Source organism: Nerophis lumbriciformis, linkage group LG03, assembly GCF_033978685.3.
Source record: "Nerophis lumbriciformis linkage group LG03, RoL_Nlum_v2.1, whole genome shotgun sequence".
Taxonomy (NCBI): domain Eukaryota; kingdom Metazoa; phylum Chordata; class Actinopteri; order Syngnathiformes; family Syngnathidae; genus Nerophis; species Nerophis lumbriciformis.
The window spans coordinates 46,699,159-46,717,754 of NC_084550.2; the positions used below are offsets into that span (position 1 = coordinate 46,699,159).

General features: G+C 40.1%; 1 protein-coding gene across 4 annotated transcripts in view; it reads left to right on the top strand.

Moving 5' to 3' along the window:
* setd5 (SET domain containing 5) overlaps positions 1 to 13,135 on the top strand; it is a 121,868-nt gene extending 108,733 nt beyond the window's left edge. For 3 of the 4 annotated variants that reach the window (XM_061937876.2, XM_061937891.2, XM_061937899.2), the window contains 4 exons: positions 4,358 to 4,638; positions 4,725 to 4,846; positions 9,458 to 9,528; positions 12,131 to 13,135. In XM_061937876.2, the coding sequence (XP_061793860.2) occupies positions 4,358 to 4,638; positions 4,725 to 4,846; positions 9,458 to 9,528; positions 12,131 to 12,643 (987 nt within the window). In that variant the 3' untranslated portion in view covers positions 12,644 to 13,135. The remainder of the gene's footprint in view (positions 1 to 4,357; positions 4,639 to 4,724; positions 4,847 to 9,457; positions 9,529 to 12,130) is intronic. The other variant, XM_061937883.2, reaches the window with a different exon arrangement.
* Positions 13,136 to 18,596: the final 5,461 nt, after the last annotated feature.

Below are 18,596 nucleotides of genomic sequence, written 5' to 3' on the forward strand. Positions count from 1 at the left end.
TTGTTTGAGGTTTACTTCAAGACCTTGGTAAAGTTTTGATACGTCACACTTGTTTAGATATGTCTCCAACAGTCTTTACCAACGTGTGTCAATCTACCATCATTCCATTATCACTAAGTTTCTTGGACATTCTCCATCCAGTGAGTATTGTCTGTTAAATCAATTAATGAAATGACCAGCTGCAGTTAGTCAGTCATGTTAATAAGGCCTGGCCTAAAGTTAAAAGACCGTCTGTAACATTCTACACCACTGCAGGTTTAGGTGACGGTATGTATTATTAATTATACACACTGCATAGTACCTGTATTTAACTCCGTAAATAGGTAAGAGCAACAAGCTGTGGTGATGCAGTGAGTATCTTCTCAATTGTTGAACAAGATGATTATATGTTTCAAAAACAGATTGTCAAAACTACTCAAATGGGGTTATTAAGGACAGTAAAGAAACTTTGCGCCGTAGTTTTAATCTCCCGTCATCAATACCAGTTCAGGTCCAAGAATGAACGCAGCTGGTGCGAAATAAATCTTGTAACTTTGCAGAAGCTTGTGGAAACAATGACACAGTGAATCTATGTCCTAATCAAAGCTGAAGATGCTCCAACCAAATATTAGAGAAGGAAGGTGACACATGAATATCATTATAACATTCATGCCCATGATAAGTATGACTGCAAATGTTTTCAGTCCTTTTGAGATTCGGGCCTTCGTTCTATTTTCAAGTAGCTGAAGCCAGAGTTCCAACTAGTGAATGTTCTTACCTTCCAATTGGAACTAATGTTGAAAGTTTTACGAGTTTTTCTTCTGTGTGGGATTCATAAGTTGTAAAATGTTGATTCATAGCTCAGCCAACTAAAGATGAAGTTTTAAGTCACATGACACATTCCTTTTCAGAACAATTCCACATACTGCGATATGTCACGAGAGTTTCTATAGTTCCTCGATCATTTCATGTTGTTGTTTGGTTAAAGCCTCACCCAATAATACTGACCCCTTCCAAGTTATCCTATGAACCACAATGGCTAGCGATTCATGCTAATCTCTTCTCGAGGTGGGGGAAATAATTGATTTTTAGATGCATCGCAATTCGGACATGGACGATTATAAAATCGATTAGTAAACGTCGATATTCGATTTATTTATGCTAAAGTAATGCAGACCGTTTGAAAATTTGTCTGACTGCACCAAGCCACCTCACTGAGAGATCCGACCAGTTCCTATACTACAGGGCGCTTATGTTCCAGTTTTGCCCACATTTCCATGAATTTAATAAATGTGGTGGGAATTTGTTATTACAAATAGATAGATGGATAGATAGATAGTACTTTATTGATTCCTTCAGGAGAGTTCCCTCAGGAAAATTGGAATTCCAGCAGCAGTGTACAAAATTGTAAAAAGTAAATAATGGGGGTATAAATGGAAACAAAATAGAAAAATATTACAATAGAATAAAAATAAAAAGCAACAATGAGAATAAAAACATAACAGTAAAATAAGAATATAACAAGAGAAACTAGGCAGTAGTGACCATGTTATGAAAAAGTATTGCACTGTTATTGTTTTGCATCCCCTGTCATCCTAGTACCCCCCTTCCCCCCAGAGAGGAGTTGCACAGTCTAATGGCGTGTGCACTGCAAATGCACTGTTTTTTAAAAGTTGTAAGTGATAAACGCTTATTTAGTGAAACTGACTGCATCAATATACATAAATTAAAGATGCATCAATAATCGATTTTTAATCAGATCGCAGCTCCTGAATTGTAATTGTAATCGTATTTTGAGGTAGCCAAAGATTCCCACCTCTAATCTCCTCAGTCCAGTCCAAGAGAAAGTATTTCCTGCGCCAAACTTCTTGAACATATTGAAACTATACTCTGTTGTTGCCAAACAACTTTGACATCTTAATCAATGAATACCCCAGTGATGTTTGCAACATACAGTAGTACTGCCATGTAGTCTTGTCTCTCATGCACGTCATGTCATGAGGTTCTGATATGGTGAGAATCCAGGTGAGCGAGGTCCTCTATGTCAGCAGATGTGTGCTCATCATCCCTCCTCCTCTGCCGTGTACCCCCTCTTTCTGTGTCATAACACTAAGATGAGATGACTGCTCTCATGTTCATCAACAGGTCTTAAGTTTGTTTGCTTGAACCTTCCGTGGATGTTGTGTTTTTTTTACTGTTGCATCGTGGTGTTCTGCCTTCATTTCTGCCTGCTGCATTATCAAACGTTCAACCCATAAGAAGCCAAACTACTTTGAATGTGTTCAAAAGTGTTCTGTAAGGCTTTGGGCTTGACTCGGACTCCTCAAATCTCTCACGTGTTGTATAGGAAACCTTTGGTAGTGACAGTCATGTGACTATCTCGGGCTATTCCTCAAAATAACATTGTCAGGTAAACTACCAGGGGGTATTGTTGTATAGCCGCCAAAAAACAAGTATGGGATTATATTAGCATGCACGTAAAATATGTGATATCATCTCCGATACAAGCAGTTCAATAGCAATAGCACTAGGGCTGCAACTAACAACTAATTTGATAATCGATTAATCTGTCGATTATTACTTTGAATAATCGGATAAAAGAGACAAGCTACATTTCTATCCTTTCCAGTATTTTATTGAACAAAAACAGCATACTGGCACCATACTTATTTTGATTATTGTTTCTCAGCTGTTTATAAATGTTGCAGTTTATAAATAAAGGTTCATATAATTTTTTTTTTTTTAAAGTAGCCTCTGCGCATGTGCATACCATAGATCCAACGAATCGATGACTAAATGAATCGCCAACTATTTTTTATAATCGATTTTAATCTAAATAGCACACAAGCTAGACATATGTAATAATTGTTGAATATTGTTCAACGCTTAGTTGAATAATATTGCAGTCTAAAATGTGTCAATACAAACAAGTATCAAATAATTAGGGTTGTCTATTACTTACGCACACAAAGTCTCCCAAGGCAGATGTGTATAAAAGTATTCAGTAACAAACGTATCTGCATCATTCAACTTACTATGTCATGAGCTTAACATGAATTATTGTGGCTACTAGGTGTTGCCAAAAAGTAATTATCACTCCACTTCAAATTTAAGGAACTGTTTGCAATCCTAAGCAGCTGCCTAGAGGTCGCTAACGTTCTGGCTTTGAGCACTAAAACTACGCTCCACGTATGTTTGTTGTCAGCTTATGATAGTGATTTGGCAAAAGATTAGCTGCTAACATTATTTATCATTAAATGTATATTCTATGATAACAACATGCCTGCGATTTATTAGTTTGCTTCTCTGGCACTGCTTTTGTGTGCGCATGACAGCCTAAATACAAAACTTGTTCCTCGGACCGCCAAGCAATCTTTATTTCATGTAATTAGTCATTATGAAACATTTTTGAAATATATATGTTCTGTTAAACCACCAATAGTAACATAAGATAGCCGGCGATGTTGTCATATTTTTGGGGTTGGAAAAATGTAACTGTGTGCAAAGTGGAAAGCCCCTTTTAATAAAGGCATGATAAGCCCATTCCAAACGGTTAATAATAAATATGTTAGCATTTTTCATACCTACCATTGTTCTTTTATGACTAATTTCACTTTATCAAGCCTTATTTAACATTCCACTCTACTAAATGATACGTCCGTATGATCGGATCAGTATCGCTATCAACCAATACTCAAGGCTCCAATATTGGTATGGTCTTGACACCCCTATTAACAAGCTCATTCATTTTAACTCCATGTAACAATTGTAATGTTTTAATGGTGAGTCACATATCACAATTTAACTCCTCTTACTATATTTAAGCAATGAATGTAGAGAAAGCAAAATATCACTATCCGTTTTTAGCTTTCAAATTGATATGACAAGTCCAACTTGACGTATTTGTCACCAGAGCAAAAATGATAAGACTAAATAAATGTCAGGGTTTCAGTGATTTTACATCAATATGTTCTTTGGTTAATTTTACATTTACCATGAACAATGTAATATGTATCTAACATATCTGTCCATCGATCAGTAGTATTGGACCAAAATGTGCGCTAAATGTCTCTGGCTTCTTATGGGTTCATTTTATGCATATACTCTTATGCATACAGAATTGAGATGATCTGCAGTTATGTTTATACGTGTTTCCTGCCTATTATGATGATGCCATCTGTGGAATTTGAAGATGTTGTGTTAGTTGAAGGTTCTTTTCCCAGGTGAGTGCTTTGGTGTGGTGCATGTTGTTTTTGTCCTCATGGTGCCGATCAGTCAACTGTCCTGTGTCAACATGAATGACTTTTCTGTTGCGTTGTGCTCGTCGGACCGAGTATCGGCAGGTGTCACATAACTGGTGCTCCCTCTGCTGCTTCAGGTGTCCTTGTTGGAGTACCGCAAGCGGAAGCAGGTTGGCGGCCGCGATCCCGAGCTGTCCAGCTGTAGTTCATCCCTGGGCAGCACCCCCACTCAGCCTGGTACGCACTACAGCCAGGAGAGCCTCCATCCCCATTACCTGATGCAGCCCCTCGCCTCCCCGCACAATTCCACATCTTCATCGGGACACGGCAGTTCTGTTCCTCAGATTGAGGAGGTCAGTCCTCCGCACCACCATGGCTCTTCAGTGCAGGCCAGACATGAGGAGAACAACAATCAGTGGTGAGTGCAATGCTACAGCTCAGAGCGGTTTTGCACATTTCTCATCAAGCCCAACGCTGACGGACTGTCTTTTTCTCGCTTTTAAGGATGGTTCCCACCACTGTTGAACGTCTACGAGAAGGTCAGGGAGCATTGGAGCGAGTGCTCAGGAGCATCAAGATGGAGCGAATGTACAAGAGGAGCAATAGTTCTACTGAGAAAGAATCTGGTAGGCAATAATAGACAACTTAAAAAACATAACTTAGTATTATTTGCAGATGTCACAACTGTGTTTTGTTCAGGAGAGAACACAGAAAATAATACAAATAATAACAGAAGAAATGAACAAATTAAAGAGATGGTTTGACAAAAACAGACTACCTTTCAATCTCAGTAAAAGTAAAATAATGCTATTCAGTAACAGTGGAAGAGAAAGTCAAACACAAATACAAATAGACAGTAGATATTGAAAGAGTAAAATAAAGCACATTTTGGGTGTAATAATAGATAATAAAATGAACTGTGAACCTCATGTAAAAAATATACAACATAACTCAGCAAGAAGCACATCAATAATGAATAAAGCAAAACATGTTCTAGACCAGTGGTTCTTAACCTTGTTGGAGGTACCGAACCCCACCAGTTTCATATGCGCATTCACCGAACCCTTCTTTAGTGAAAAATAACATTTTTTTTTTTTTTCAAATTCAAGACAAAGTTATGTTTTTGGTAACACTTTAGTATGGGGAACATATTCTAAGTAACAAAGACTTAATTTAGAGTTTTTTGGACACCAGGGGAACATATTCTAAGTAACAAAGACTTAATTTAGAGTTATTTGGTTAGGGTTAGGGCCAGGGTTATAATGAGGCCATGCAGAATAAAGCATTCATAAGTACTTAATAATGACTAATTAAGAGCCAATATGTTACTAATTTGCATGTTAATAAGCAACTAATTAATGGTGATTATGTTCCCCATACCAAAGTGTTACCATGTTTTTATACTGGTGCACAAAATGAACCGTGCATGAACATCACCTTGTTCAAAGAACAAAACCAACACAGTGCATAAACTCACAACAAATTACACACATGCAAATCAGTCTGACTTCTGCTGTTGCCGTATCCGTAATACGCCGATAGGGAGAAGTTTTTATTTACACGATGAGTCGGGTGTGTCTTGACCTCCGCCGAACCCCTGAGGCCGACTCCCCGAACCCTTAGGGTTCGATGGAACCCAGGTTAAGAACCACAGTTCTAGACCAAAAATCCCTCCATATTCTCTACTGCTCATGAGTGTTACCATATCTGAGTTATTGTGTAGAAATATGGAGAAATAACTACAAATGTGCTCTTCATTCACTAATGATGTTACAAAAAAATATTTTTAAATAATACATAATATTGGATGTAGAGAACATACAAACCCTTTATTTATTGAATCACAAATATTGAAATTCAACGATTTGGGGCATTTGCAAACAGCTAAAATTTTCCACAAAGCAAACTATTATTTGCTACACCCAAGAATGTACAACAATTCTTCTAAACACAAGAAGAAAAATATAACTTTAGAGGAAAATTTGATTCAAAAACATAATTTTGCACGTACAACACTTAAGACTTTTAGCATATCCGTATGTGGAATTAAGTTGTGGAATGGATTAAGCAAGGAAATCAAACAAAGCATCAATATGATTCAGTTTAAGAGACTGTTCAAACTATAAGTGTTCACAAAGTACAAAGAAGAATAATTATCATAAACATCTTTAACCTTTTAAAAAAAAAAAGAGATAATCATGTTTTTAATATTTTTTTGCTTACTTATTGTATATGTATTTATTTTTTATTCACTGTTCTGTTACGGAGAACAAAGAAATTAGATAAAACTGCTATGATATGAAAAGGGGTAGGATTAAATAAGCTCTGCTTCTTTCTACTCCTTTTCGTACGTGCTGTAATGAAACAACTGGAAATATGTGATGCATTACATTGTATTTGTATTGTATGCATGTTCCAAATAAACTGAAACTGAGCTGAATTGAACAACTTCACACTTTTAGAATAGGATATACTTTATTTATCCCACAATGGGGAAATAATGTGGTTGCAGTGCGGATACAAAAAGTTCACAAATAAGGTAAAAAAAAAAAACACATGAAAACAAAAGGGAAAATTAAAGGACATAAAATACATGAAAGGAGTACAGAACTGATGAAACCAGCTGCCACTTCAGCGGTGCCATTTCTACATACAGCTAGAAAAGTAAAACATAAGAAGAAATGAGCAATAAATAATACACATTACGTTCGAGACAGACCCAACAAAGCAACCAAGTGAGCCGACTCCATCCTAGGCTTCACACTAGCTCTCGGCCAATGTCCTGTCCACGCAGATGAGCCAGAATCCGTCCAGTCTGATACATGCTCTTTCAGCCAGGGCTCCGTGAAACTCGTTCATCCCAACGCTCAACGCCAGCGCCGCAGCCCCGCCGGTCTCTCCAGGCAGACTCCGGTGTGTCAGAGAGCCAGTAGCTGGTTTTTGGTGCAAACATGGCCAGATCCCAAATCCACAAAAAAGCAGTGCAGAATTTACGAAAGTGGCACCCCTTGTTGAATAGTCCTGAGGGTGCCCGAACTAAAAGGCAAAAAACACATGAAAACAAGAGGGAAACATCAATAACACAAAGGAGGACACACAAGAGCAAAAAGATCCTCTAGAAAACAAAAGCTCACATTGTAAGTCTATATACAGTTGTCAGGATCATTTGAATACTTTCTTTTGTCATTTTGATTTAAAAAGAGTAAACACAGTTGTTTGCCAATAAATAGCTTCACAAAACCATTAAGCATGAGTGAAAGAAAGGTTTTTGTGTTATCATTCATATTCTCTGAAGAATGGCCAAGAAATCATAAATTCTCCCAGGGTATGTAAACTTATGAGCACGACTGTATATATCTTCCTCCTGTAAATGATCGCGACTTGCTCTTATCTTGCATCTGACCGCTGATTGGTAAGCTTCTGCATGCTGTCAATCAGTGTCACGTTGGCAAAAAGGCAGCACCATCAATGAGCTTGTGGGCAGTCTAAACTAACTGGCTTCAGTCTGAATGCCAGTTTTCCACCTGGCACAAGTGTTTGACTTGTCTCCACTGAAGAGTTACATTATTTTTGGACATTAAATAGTGCAGGGGATTTTTCTTCCCTCTCTCTCCCAGTACGTCCATTTTGCTGTTGTAATCTGCTCTGTGACATCAATACGCCCAGATAAGAAGTAATGGTAATGCTTGTAAAGACCAAAATATGTAAATATTACATGTTCTCACCAATGTGCCTGTTACTATATAACATACATACTTACATGTTTTTGAATGTTTTTCTAAAGTGTTTTATCGGTGCAATAGATCAGTGTTTTTCAACCACTGTGCCGTGGGAGATTATTTAATTTCACTTTATTGGGTTAAAAATATTTTTTGCAAACCAGTATTTATAATGCGCAAATGTGCCGTTGTTGAGTGTCGGTGCTGTCTAGAGCTCGGCAGAGTAATACTCTTCCATATCAGTAGGTGGCAACAGGTAGATAATTGCTTTGTAGATGTCAAACATGGTTTGTCGTGATCACAATATGCCGAAGGCAGCGTGTAGGTAAAAAGGTATCTAACACTTAAACCAAAAATAAACAAAAGGCGAGTGCCGCTAAGAAAAGGCATTGAAGCTTAGGGATGGCTATGCAAAACTAAACTAAAACTGAACTGGCTGCAAAGTAAACAAAAACAGAATGCTGGACGACAGAAAAGACTTGCAGCGTGTGGAGCAGACATGAGACTGCTACAGGAAAATGCCAACAAATTAGGAAAATCCACCAAAATAGGAGCGCAAGACAAGAACAAAAACACTACACACAGGAAAACAGCAAAAAACTCAAAATAAGTCACGGTGTGATGTTACAGGTGGTGACAGTACACTTACTTTGAGACAAGAGCTATATTGATGCATGCTTGGTTATGGTTTGATTCATATCCAACAATTGCGAGAACGACTTTTTATTGTCAATATCGGCTACTGAATTTCATTTTTTTTATGTTTTCTGCTGGGGGTGTGCCTCGGGATTTTTTCAATGAAAAAAGTGTGCCTTGGCTCAGAAAAGATTGAAAAACACTGCAATAGATCATCCCCATTACTTGCATTGTTAGCCAGCGCCTACTAGCAGTTTTTCACTATTTAGAACGCACAGAAAAGGGAAAAACGTGTGTCCTTGCCTCACATGATTGTGGATGACCACTAAACACTAAAACATCTAACTCCTAACCCTTAACTCCTAATCCAACCTTTGAACCCAAACACTTACTCAGTCAACACTTAACTGGAGTAAGAAACTGTCTCGCTATCTCTTACATGCAATAGCAATGGCAAAGATTCCGTTCTTTGATTGATTTTTGTGCATAGAATTGTGTGATTGGCAAGGTTAAAATGCTTAGCACCCTCAATAGTCGCAAAGACTCGCCATCTTGGCTACGTTGCAGAAGGGGCGGGGCTAACTTTAAATGGAGGTGTGGTGAAAAAAAGGAGGTAAACATCGCGACCCTCATAAACAGGAAGTGTATAATAACAGATTTGGATCAGTACTACATTGCCGACATCCATGAGGAACTAAGTACACACAGTGTTCTTTTTGAAGTATTCCATTTGAACCAAGAACTTCCTTTAGCTGTCCTAAAAACAAGCACACTACACTCATGCTGATTTGTGAGTGACACTGGCCTCTCCTTGATTGTGTACATATGATAAGAATCATCATAATACTTTGAATAAATACACAAACACATTCCTGCTTGTAGATGCAGATCACCTGCAGTCCCCCATGAAGAGTCCAGCACAAAGATACAGCCCATCTATGTATTCCCATCAGGTATGTACTCTTATCAACATCATCATTCATACACTGATTTATGTCCACAATATGTGCTTGTCTTCTTAGCACTGAAAGCATAGCCCGAATGTCTAGTTGAAACACGCTCACTTCCTGTTTAGCGCAAAAATAAAAGCACAACTACCGGTAACAAAATACATCTTTTATTTATATTTATTTTCCATTGATTAGTGCATGACTGAAGTCAAAAGTGAGATACGAGTGTGTAAAACATGTAAATAAACAGACTTTGAAGGAGAAAAAAGTACTTTTTCATCGGTCATTCTCCTGAGGTTTCTGGACAAAGTCAGGAGTAAACGTGCAAGCAAGCAATGCATAGTTTGACTAATGTCGACTACCTCGCTGTACGCAGACCACGTGCTGTGCGTAGGGCCCCGGTCCGCTCCTTGCGGTGCTGCTTGAAGAACTGCATGTAAAATGTCGTATTCCTAGCGCCTTTTTGCTCTGTCACGAATAGGAAAAGTTGCCATTATATATTTATTACTGAAAATGTCATTTATTTTGTACTTTTTAAGTGCAATGACAATTAAGTTCACTTCCATCACTTAACACTCAAGATGGGTACTGTTCACATTTGAACTGATAAGACACTGATTCCTGGTACCTGGGAATTGATACTGGTACCAATACCGGTACTTTTGTGTGTGTGTTTGATAATCAAATCTATTTTTTTGTTACATTTAAACATTAGCTGATTATGATAACTGAATAGAATAGAATATATCTTTATTGTCATTGTACATTGTACAAGCAAAACTAATTTAGTGCAAATTCATAATAACACATAAAAAACATAAGAACATAGCTAAATAGATAAAAATACATAAAAATACCAAGCACACGGCTCACATGCACAGTCATTGTCTCGTGTTCAGCGACACTATTGCTCTCGGGTAAAAAGTGTTCTTAAATCTGTTTGTCCGGCATTTTATTGTCCTGTATCTCCTGCCCGAGGGCAGCAGTTCAAAAAGGTGATGTCCAGGGTGAGATGGGTCCCTTATGATGTTTTGGGCCTTTTTTTTTCTACTGCTGTCCAGTTGTTATATTTTCTTTCATTATCACATTTCTGAGTGCCATTTGCAAGTATGACACTAAGTTGCGAGTGCAAGAGGTTAGATGGCAGTAGTGTATAGTTTAAGGTGTGTTGGTCATTTCAGTCTTTGCTGTCTGTTGCGCCCTGTAGAGTGTTAATACTGTAAGTCTCGTACTTATTACACACCAGCTGTTTGATTGTAACGTACATCTTAGTTGTAGTTTTCATTAACACATTTGAAGGGGTTGAAATTATGCCAAATAGCTAATGCCAATCAGTAGCAGAGCCAATGTATAGTAGGATCTAGCTAGTGCATTTTTGGAAAAGTGAAGTCTTATTTAACTTACGTTGGAGTGTTTTTTGAGTCAATTTCTTTGTTGGCATTGAAAATTGCAACATCTTCTTGAGGTGGTTTGGCCGAGTCCGTTCTCAGTGCTGCTAGAGTGATCGTAAAGAGCTGGTTGAGCTTGACGTTACGCGCAACCCAGGTACTGAAAAAAATTAATCGTTGGATTTAACGGGAATCGGTGCCTGGAAGGACCAGGGAGATTTAGTTGGTGCTAAAAAAATTATCAGATTCGGTACCCGTCCCTACTTACCACGGTCCCCTGTAGCGAACAGTTAGTGCTGGGCTTGTAAGGCAATCATACCAGGTCTAAGTTGTCTCAGGAAGAATTACTACAAAACTAGCCCCTTCCTGCTTTGTCACTGATATATATATTTTTGTCACTTATCACAGTCCTTTGTGCAAGCAGTGTTACTAGGGTAGAATGCCAGTGTGTCAGAATGATTTTATTTGAATTATGTTGGATTTGTAATTTTGCACAAGAAAATATCGGAACCATTTTTTTCCCCATGACCTTGTTTTGATTTGATTTGATCCACCTCCAAAGACATGCACCTGGGGATAGGTTGATTGGCAACACTAAATTGGCCCTAGTGTGTGAATGTGAGTGTGAATGTTGTCTGTCTATCTGTGTTGGCCCTGTGGTGAGGTGGCGACTTGTCCAGGATGTACCCTGTCTTCCGCCTGAATGCAGCTGAGATAGGCTCCAGCACCCCCCGCGATCCCGAAAGGGATAAGCGGTAGAAAATGGATGGCTGGATGGATGGATGGATTTGATTTGATTTAGATTTAGATTTATTGGTCCCCTTTGGGGAAATTCATTTTCATTGCCGTACATTTGAACAATAGACATTACACATCACAAACAAAAATAACAAAAAGACATCATACATGACCAACACATTTACATGCTTGTCAGACAGGTCGGCCGGGCCTGCTGTTGAATTTGCTGAATTTGATAGTTTTGTACCTGCGCCCTGATGCTAGTGGGATGATGTATTGGTGTAGTGGGTGAGTCATATCCTGGACTATTGTGTTTGGCAGTCGAATGATGGACCTGTGGTTTAGATCTGAGATGTTTTAGTACAAAATGTGTCAAACTCAAGTTTGATTAAAAATGAGAAAAAGGTTGTCAATAAAAGTTGATCCTTTTTGACACCGTCCGAGTTGCTGTCTGCTGCTAACGTTTGCTTGTGTGTCAGGCATCGGACCTGCGCACCGACAGTCCCTCGCTGCTTCAACAAACCCCCGCGTCGCCGTTTGGACCTTGCTACAGTCCCACACCAGGACACGGCTTCTACACAGGCCCGTCTCAGGACCTCCTTCCTTCCTCCTTCCCCGCTCACACGCCCACAACCTCGTCGGAAAGCAAGCTGGCGGCGGAGTCGCTACACCGGCCGAGCGGCGACGCCGACGGAAGCCGCGGTTACGGTGCCCACTTAAAGGCGGGCCGTTTGAGCAGCGGCGGCGGTCCGGTGGCGTCCGCCGCCGCACCGTGGGCCCACGGACAGACTAAGACTGACGTGAGCGACGTCGGAGGGAGTCAGCAGCAGCTTTCACAAAACGCCAGATCAGCAAGTTCCGGGCAGGCCGGCACCAGGCTACTGTCCACCTCCGGACCAACAAACTACTCGCAGCGAGCGGCGAGCATCAGCCAGTTCCAGAACCCCCCGCTACAGAACCCAGGAGTACGAACACAGTCTGGAAGCTTTTAGCAGGCAAGCGACTCCTCGTGTACAAACCACAACTTTTCTCCTTTTTTGTTGCTCTTTTCCTTCTCTTCTGTTCCAGCAACATTCTTGCACACTTTGGACACAATCGTGAACACTTTGAAGCGCACGCCCAGAATACGAAAGAAATCACTTGTAACTTGAAATTGTTTATTTGTGCTGGACTTTAACGAGCAGACCTTGGAGTGTCCGAAAGTAAACACAAAGGATTTTTTTTTTCCCTTCTTTTTTTTTTGTTTATTGAATTAGGCAAAAGAAGGTGTGCTGCAGTCGTGAAGTGTTGCTGTGCCGACAGGAGAAGCAGAGTTGGGTCATTCCGTTGTTGTCTTTCTCCCAGGACCTTCTGTCGCCTGCCGGCTGACCGTTGGAGCGCAAACGTTAGTAACTGTTGTACTTGAGCCATACAGCTCCCATCCTTCATGGTGCTGCAATCTTCTTTTCACCCAATAAATGTCCCATCCAGACACCTTCCTCACACATGACTTCATTCATCTCATCTTTAAGACATGCCCACATTGATTTCACCATGAAAGTCACCACACACACACACATGTATGTACATACCGTATGTGTGCATATGTAAAATACCTCGAGAACCAGCGTCCCCTGCAGTGGACGTTGGTGTTTCTCCAAAATGTGTACCTCTGATAAAAGAAACGTAAAAACGTACAGTACAGGCCAAAAGTTTGGACACACACCTTCTCATTTCAATGCGTTTTCTTTATTTTCATGACTATTTACATTGTATATTGTCACTGAAGGCATCAAAACTATGAATGAACACGTGGAGTTATGTACTTCACAAAAAAAGGTGAAATAACTGAACTTGTTTCTTCAAAATAGCCACCCTTTGCTCTGATTACTGCTTTGCACGCTCTTGGCATTCTCTCCATGAGCTTCAAGAGGTAGTCACCTGAAATGGTTTTCACTTCACAGGTGTGCTTGAAGCTCATGGAGAGAATGCCAAGAGTGTGCAAAGCAGTAATCAGAGCAAAGGTGTTATGATCCGTAACCCGGGGTGGACCGCTCGCCTGTGCATCGGTTGGGGACATCTCTGCGCTGCTGACCCGTCTCCGCTCGGGATGGTCTCCTGCTGGCCCCACTATGGACTGGACTCTCACTATTATGTTAGATCCACTATGGACTGGACTCTCACAATATTATGTTAGATCCACTATGGACTGGACTCTCACAATATTATGTTAGATCCACTATGGACTGGACTCTCACTATTATGTTAGATCCACTATGGACTGGACTCTCACAATATTATGTTAGATCCACTATGGACTGGACTCTCACAATATTATGCTAGATCCACTATGGACTGGACTCTCACAATATTATGTTAGATCCACTATGGACTAGACTCTCACTATTATGTTACATCCACTATGGACTGGACTCTCACAATATTATGTTAGATCCACTATGGCCTGGACTCGCACAATATTATGCTAGATCCACTATGGACTGGACTCTCACACTATTATGTTAGATCCACTATGGACTGGACTCTCACTATTATGTTAGATCCACTATGGACTGGACTCTCACAATATTATGCTAGACCCACTATGGACTGGACTCTCACACTATTATGTTAGATCCACTATGGACTGGACTCTCACAATATTATGTTAGATCCACTATGGACTGGACTCTCACTATTATGTTAGATCCACTATGGACTGGACTCTCACAATATTATGATAGATCCACTATGGACTGGACTCTCACACTATTATGTTAGATCCACTATCGACTGGACTTTCACAATATTATGCTAGACCCACTCGACGTCCATTGCACCCGGTCTCCCCTAGGGGGGGTCACCCACATCTGCGGTCCTCTCCAAGGTTTCTCATAGTCATTCACATCGACGTCCCACTGGGTTGTGAGTTTTTCTTTGCCCTTATGTGGGCTCTGAACCGAGGATGTCGTTGTGGCTTGTGCAGCCCTTTGAGACATTTGTGATTTAGGGCTATAGAAATAAGCATTGATTGATTGATTGATTGATGTTTTCGTCGTTTAGTTTTGACTACCTCAGTTCTGTTTTCTGCACCCCTGGGTTTGTGTTTTCAGTTACCATGGGTGCTGATTGGTTGCAGCTGCCTCTGATTTTTTTGATTGATTGATTGAGACTTTTATTAGTAGATTGCACAGTACAGTACATATTCCGTACAATTGACAACTAAATGGTAACACCCCAATAAGTTTTTCAACTTGTTTAAGTCGGGGTCCACGTTAATCAATTCATGGTCACCTGCTGCCAGGCACTAATCAGAGTGCTATTTATTCACGTTGCTCGCCACACACTGTCTGGCTTCCTGGTTTGCTTCACGCAACAGCTAACGACATTTTCTATCTGCATCCGTGCTATCGGCATACTTTTGTGTTCCTGCTTTTTCATGCATGATTTATAAATGATAAATGATAAATGGGTTGTACTTGTATAGCGCTTTTCTACCTTCAAGGTACTCAAAGCGCTTTGACACTACTTCCACATTTACCCATTCACACACACATTCACACACTGATGGAGGGAGCTGCCATGCAAGGCGCTAACCAGCACCCATCAGGAGCAAGGGTGAAGTGTCTTGCTCAGGACACAACGGACATGACGAGGTTGGTACTAGGTGGGGATTGAACCAGGGACCCTCGGGTCGCGCACGGCCACTGCGCCACGCCGTCCCATTTATGAGAATAAATCATTTCCTGCCCGCACGCTGTCTCCGGAGTCCGTCTGCATCCTGGGAGAACGACCTGCGCATCACCATGCGGCCCCGTTAGTTACAAAAGGGTGGCTATTTTGAAGAAACCAGAATATAAAACATGTTTTCAATTATTTCACCTTTTTTTTTGTTAAGTACATAACTATGACACCTGTGAAGTGAAAACCATTTCAAGTGACTACCTCTTGAAGCTCATGGAGAGAATGCCAAGAGTGTGCAAAACAGTAATCAGACTAAAGGGTGGCTATTTTGAAAAAACTAGAATATAAAACATGTTTTCAGTTATTTCACCTTTTTTTTGTTAAGTACATAACTCCACATGTGTTCATTCATAGTTTTGATGTGACAATCTACAATGTAAATAGTCATGAAAATAAAGAAAACACATTGAATGAGGAGAAGGTGTGTCCAAACTTTTGGCCTGTGCTGTGTGTGCACGGTAGAGGACGCTGATTGGCGGGAGTGTGTAAAGTAACACATATGTGCCCTGTGCAAATATTAACATATTATGTAGGGGTGCACAAAAAATGGATTCACATCCAAATCGCGATTCTTATTAATCCTAAATTTAAATAAATTATTACATTTAAAAAAATATATGCAAATAAGAATACATTTTTAAAAATAAGTTTTTAGGCCATGTCACTGCAGCCAGAAAAAGTTTTTCCTAACTTGTAACCTGTTTTGAAAAATTTCCATTATAATTATTAATCAGCACCTCCAAATCCGGGTCCATGGTTCTCTCCCGGAAAAGGGTGGAGGACCATCTACGGGTTGGTTAGGAGATCTTGCCCCAGGTGAAGGAGTTCTAGTACCTCAGGGTCTCGTTCACGAGTGAGGGAAGAGTGGATCGACAGGCAGTGCAGTAATGCAGACCATGTATCGGTCCGTCGTGGTGAAGAAGGAGCTGAGCCGGAAGGCAAAGCTCTCAATTTATTGGTAGATTTACGTCCTTATCCTCACCTATGGTCATGAACTTTGGGTTATGACCGAAAGGACAAGATCACAGGTACAAGCGGCCGAAATGAGTTTCCTCCGCCGAGTGGTTTAGGTTCTCCCTTAGAGATAGGGTTGGAAGCTCTGCCATCCAGAAGGAGCTCAAAGTACAGCCGCTGCTCCTCCACATGGAGAGGAATTGAATGAGGTGGTTCGGGCATCTGGTCAGGATGTCCCCCGGATGCCTCCCTAGGGAGGTGTTTAGGGCATGTCCGACCTGGAGTAGGTCACGGGGAAGACCCAGGACACGTTGTGGGGACTATGTCTCCCAGCTGTCCTGGGAACGCCTCAGGATCCCCCGGGAGGAGCTGGACGAAGTGGCTGGGGAGAGGGAAGTCTGGGCTTCTCTGCTTAGGCTGCTGCCCCCGCGACCTGACCTTGGTTAAGAAGATGGATGGATGATTATTATACTGAATAATTAGGGCTGTCAAAGTTAACTCATGTGATTAATCACAAAATATTATCGCATTAATCATGCAATTTATTTTGACTGTACAAGCTCTTTTACCTTAGCCGCTACACGGTCAGTGATCAGATCCATGCATGTGCAGTACAAACAGGAGGAGGAGGAGGAGGAGGAGGAGGAGGAGACCCTTTCGGTGAAAATTTCAGCCTGAAAGAACTTAAAGTTACCAAGTTTTGTACAAATAAATGACATGCATTTAAGTAAAACGTTTAAAAAAACGCTCCTGGATGACATTCTGCTAACAAAATTGCATTTGTGTACAAAACTTGGGGTCTTTTTACAAGCAAACTTGAATCATGCAAGCGAATAATCACCTGTAATCAATCATGATGAATCCAAATTCCCCGAATATCAGGGGTGTGAATCTGATTCAGAATCAATTCTCGATTCAGTGCCATTCTTAATTAAAACCGGTTCTCGCAATGTATTATTTGGAATGAAACTTTTTCAAAACAGCTACAGGTTACAAAAAAGATGTCTCTGGTTGCATGGAGATGGCCTCAAAATGTATTTTTAAAAATGTATTCTTATTAAAAAAAAAATTGTTTTTTTAATTACGAATCGATTAAGAATCAGGATGAATAAAAATCTAGATTCAAATGTGAATCTATTTTTTTGTGCACACCTAATAAATAAAAAAATATATATATATATACAGTATATATATATAGTACAGGCCAAAAGTTTGAACAAACCTCATTCAATGCGTTTTTCTTTATTTTCATGACTATTTACATTGTAGATTGTCACTGAAGGCATCAAAACTATGAATGAACACATGTGGAGTTATGTACTTCACAAAAGGTGAAATAACTGAAAACATGTTTTATATTCTAGTTTCTTCAAAATAGCCACCCTTTGCTCTGATTACTGCTATGCACACTCTTGGCATTCTCTCCATGAGCCTCAAGCACACCTGTGAAGTGAAAACCATTTCAGGAGAGATTGCCGAGAGTGTGCAAAGCAGTAATCATAGCAAAGGGTGGCTATTTTGAAGAAACTAGGACATAAAACAGGTTTTCAGTTATTTCACCTTGTTTTGTGAAGTACATAACTCCACTTGTGTTCATTCAGAGTTTTGATGCCTTCAGTGACAATCTACAATGTAAATAGTCATGAAAATAAAGAAAACACATTGAATGAGAAGGTGTGCCCAAACTTTTGGCCTGTACTGTACATATATATATATATATATATATATATATATATATATATATATATATATATATATACATACATACACACACATATGGTGTGTGACCAGTTTCTTTGCTCCACCTGTTTCATTTTATTCCAAAATTGTTTGCATTTTGCCATTTTTCTGACCAATCGTTGCATTCCGTGTTGACACCAGGAGAGTATTTGTGTCAGTGTTGGAAAGAAAGTACATTTCTTAAAAAGGAGAATCATACAATGCTGCTACGTTCTCCTGCGAGAACCCGCCTCCCTCGCTGTATTTTTTAAAAGTATCCCCAAAAAGCGAACTTTGGAAGAGACGCTTGTCCCGACGACTTCAGCGGTCCTGTGTTCTGTTGCCCCAAACTTCTGCTGCGTTTGTGGAGATGGAGGAGGGAGCGACACGCGCAACAATGAATGTTTCCACGAGTTGTGCGCCGAAATGAAGCAGCACCTTACAAGTAGAAAGACAACATGTATAGAAAGAAATATCAGAGACTTTTATGGAGAATTACATTGATGGCATGATTCTTGTTGTTAGGGTCTGTGTGAGCTGGATGGATGT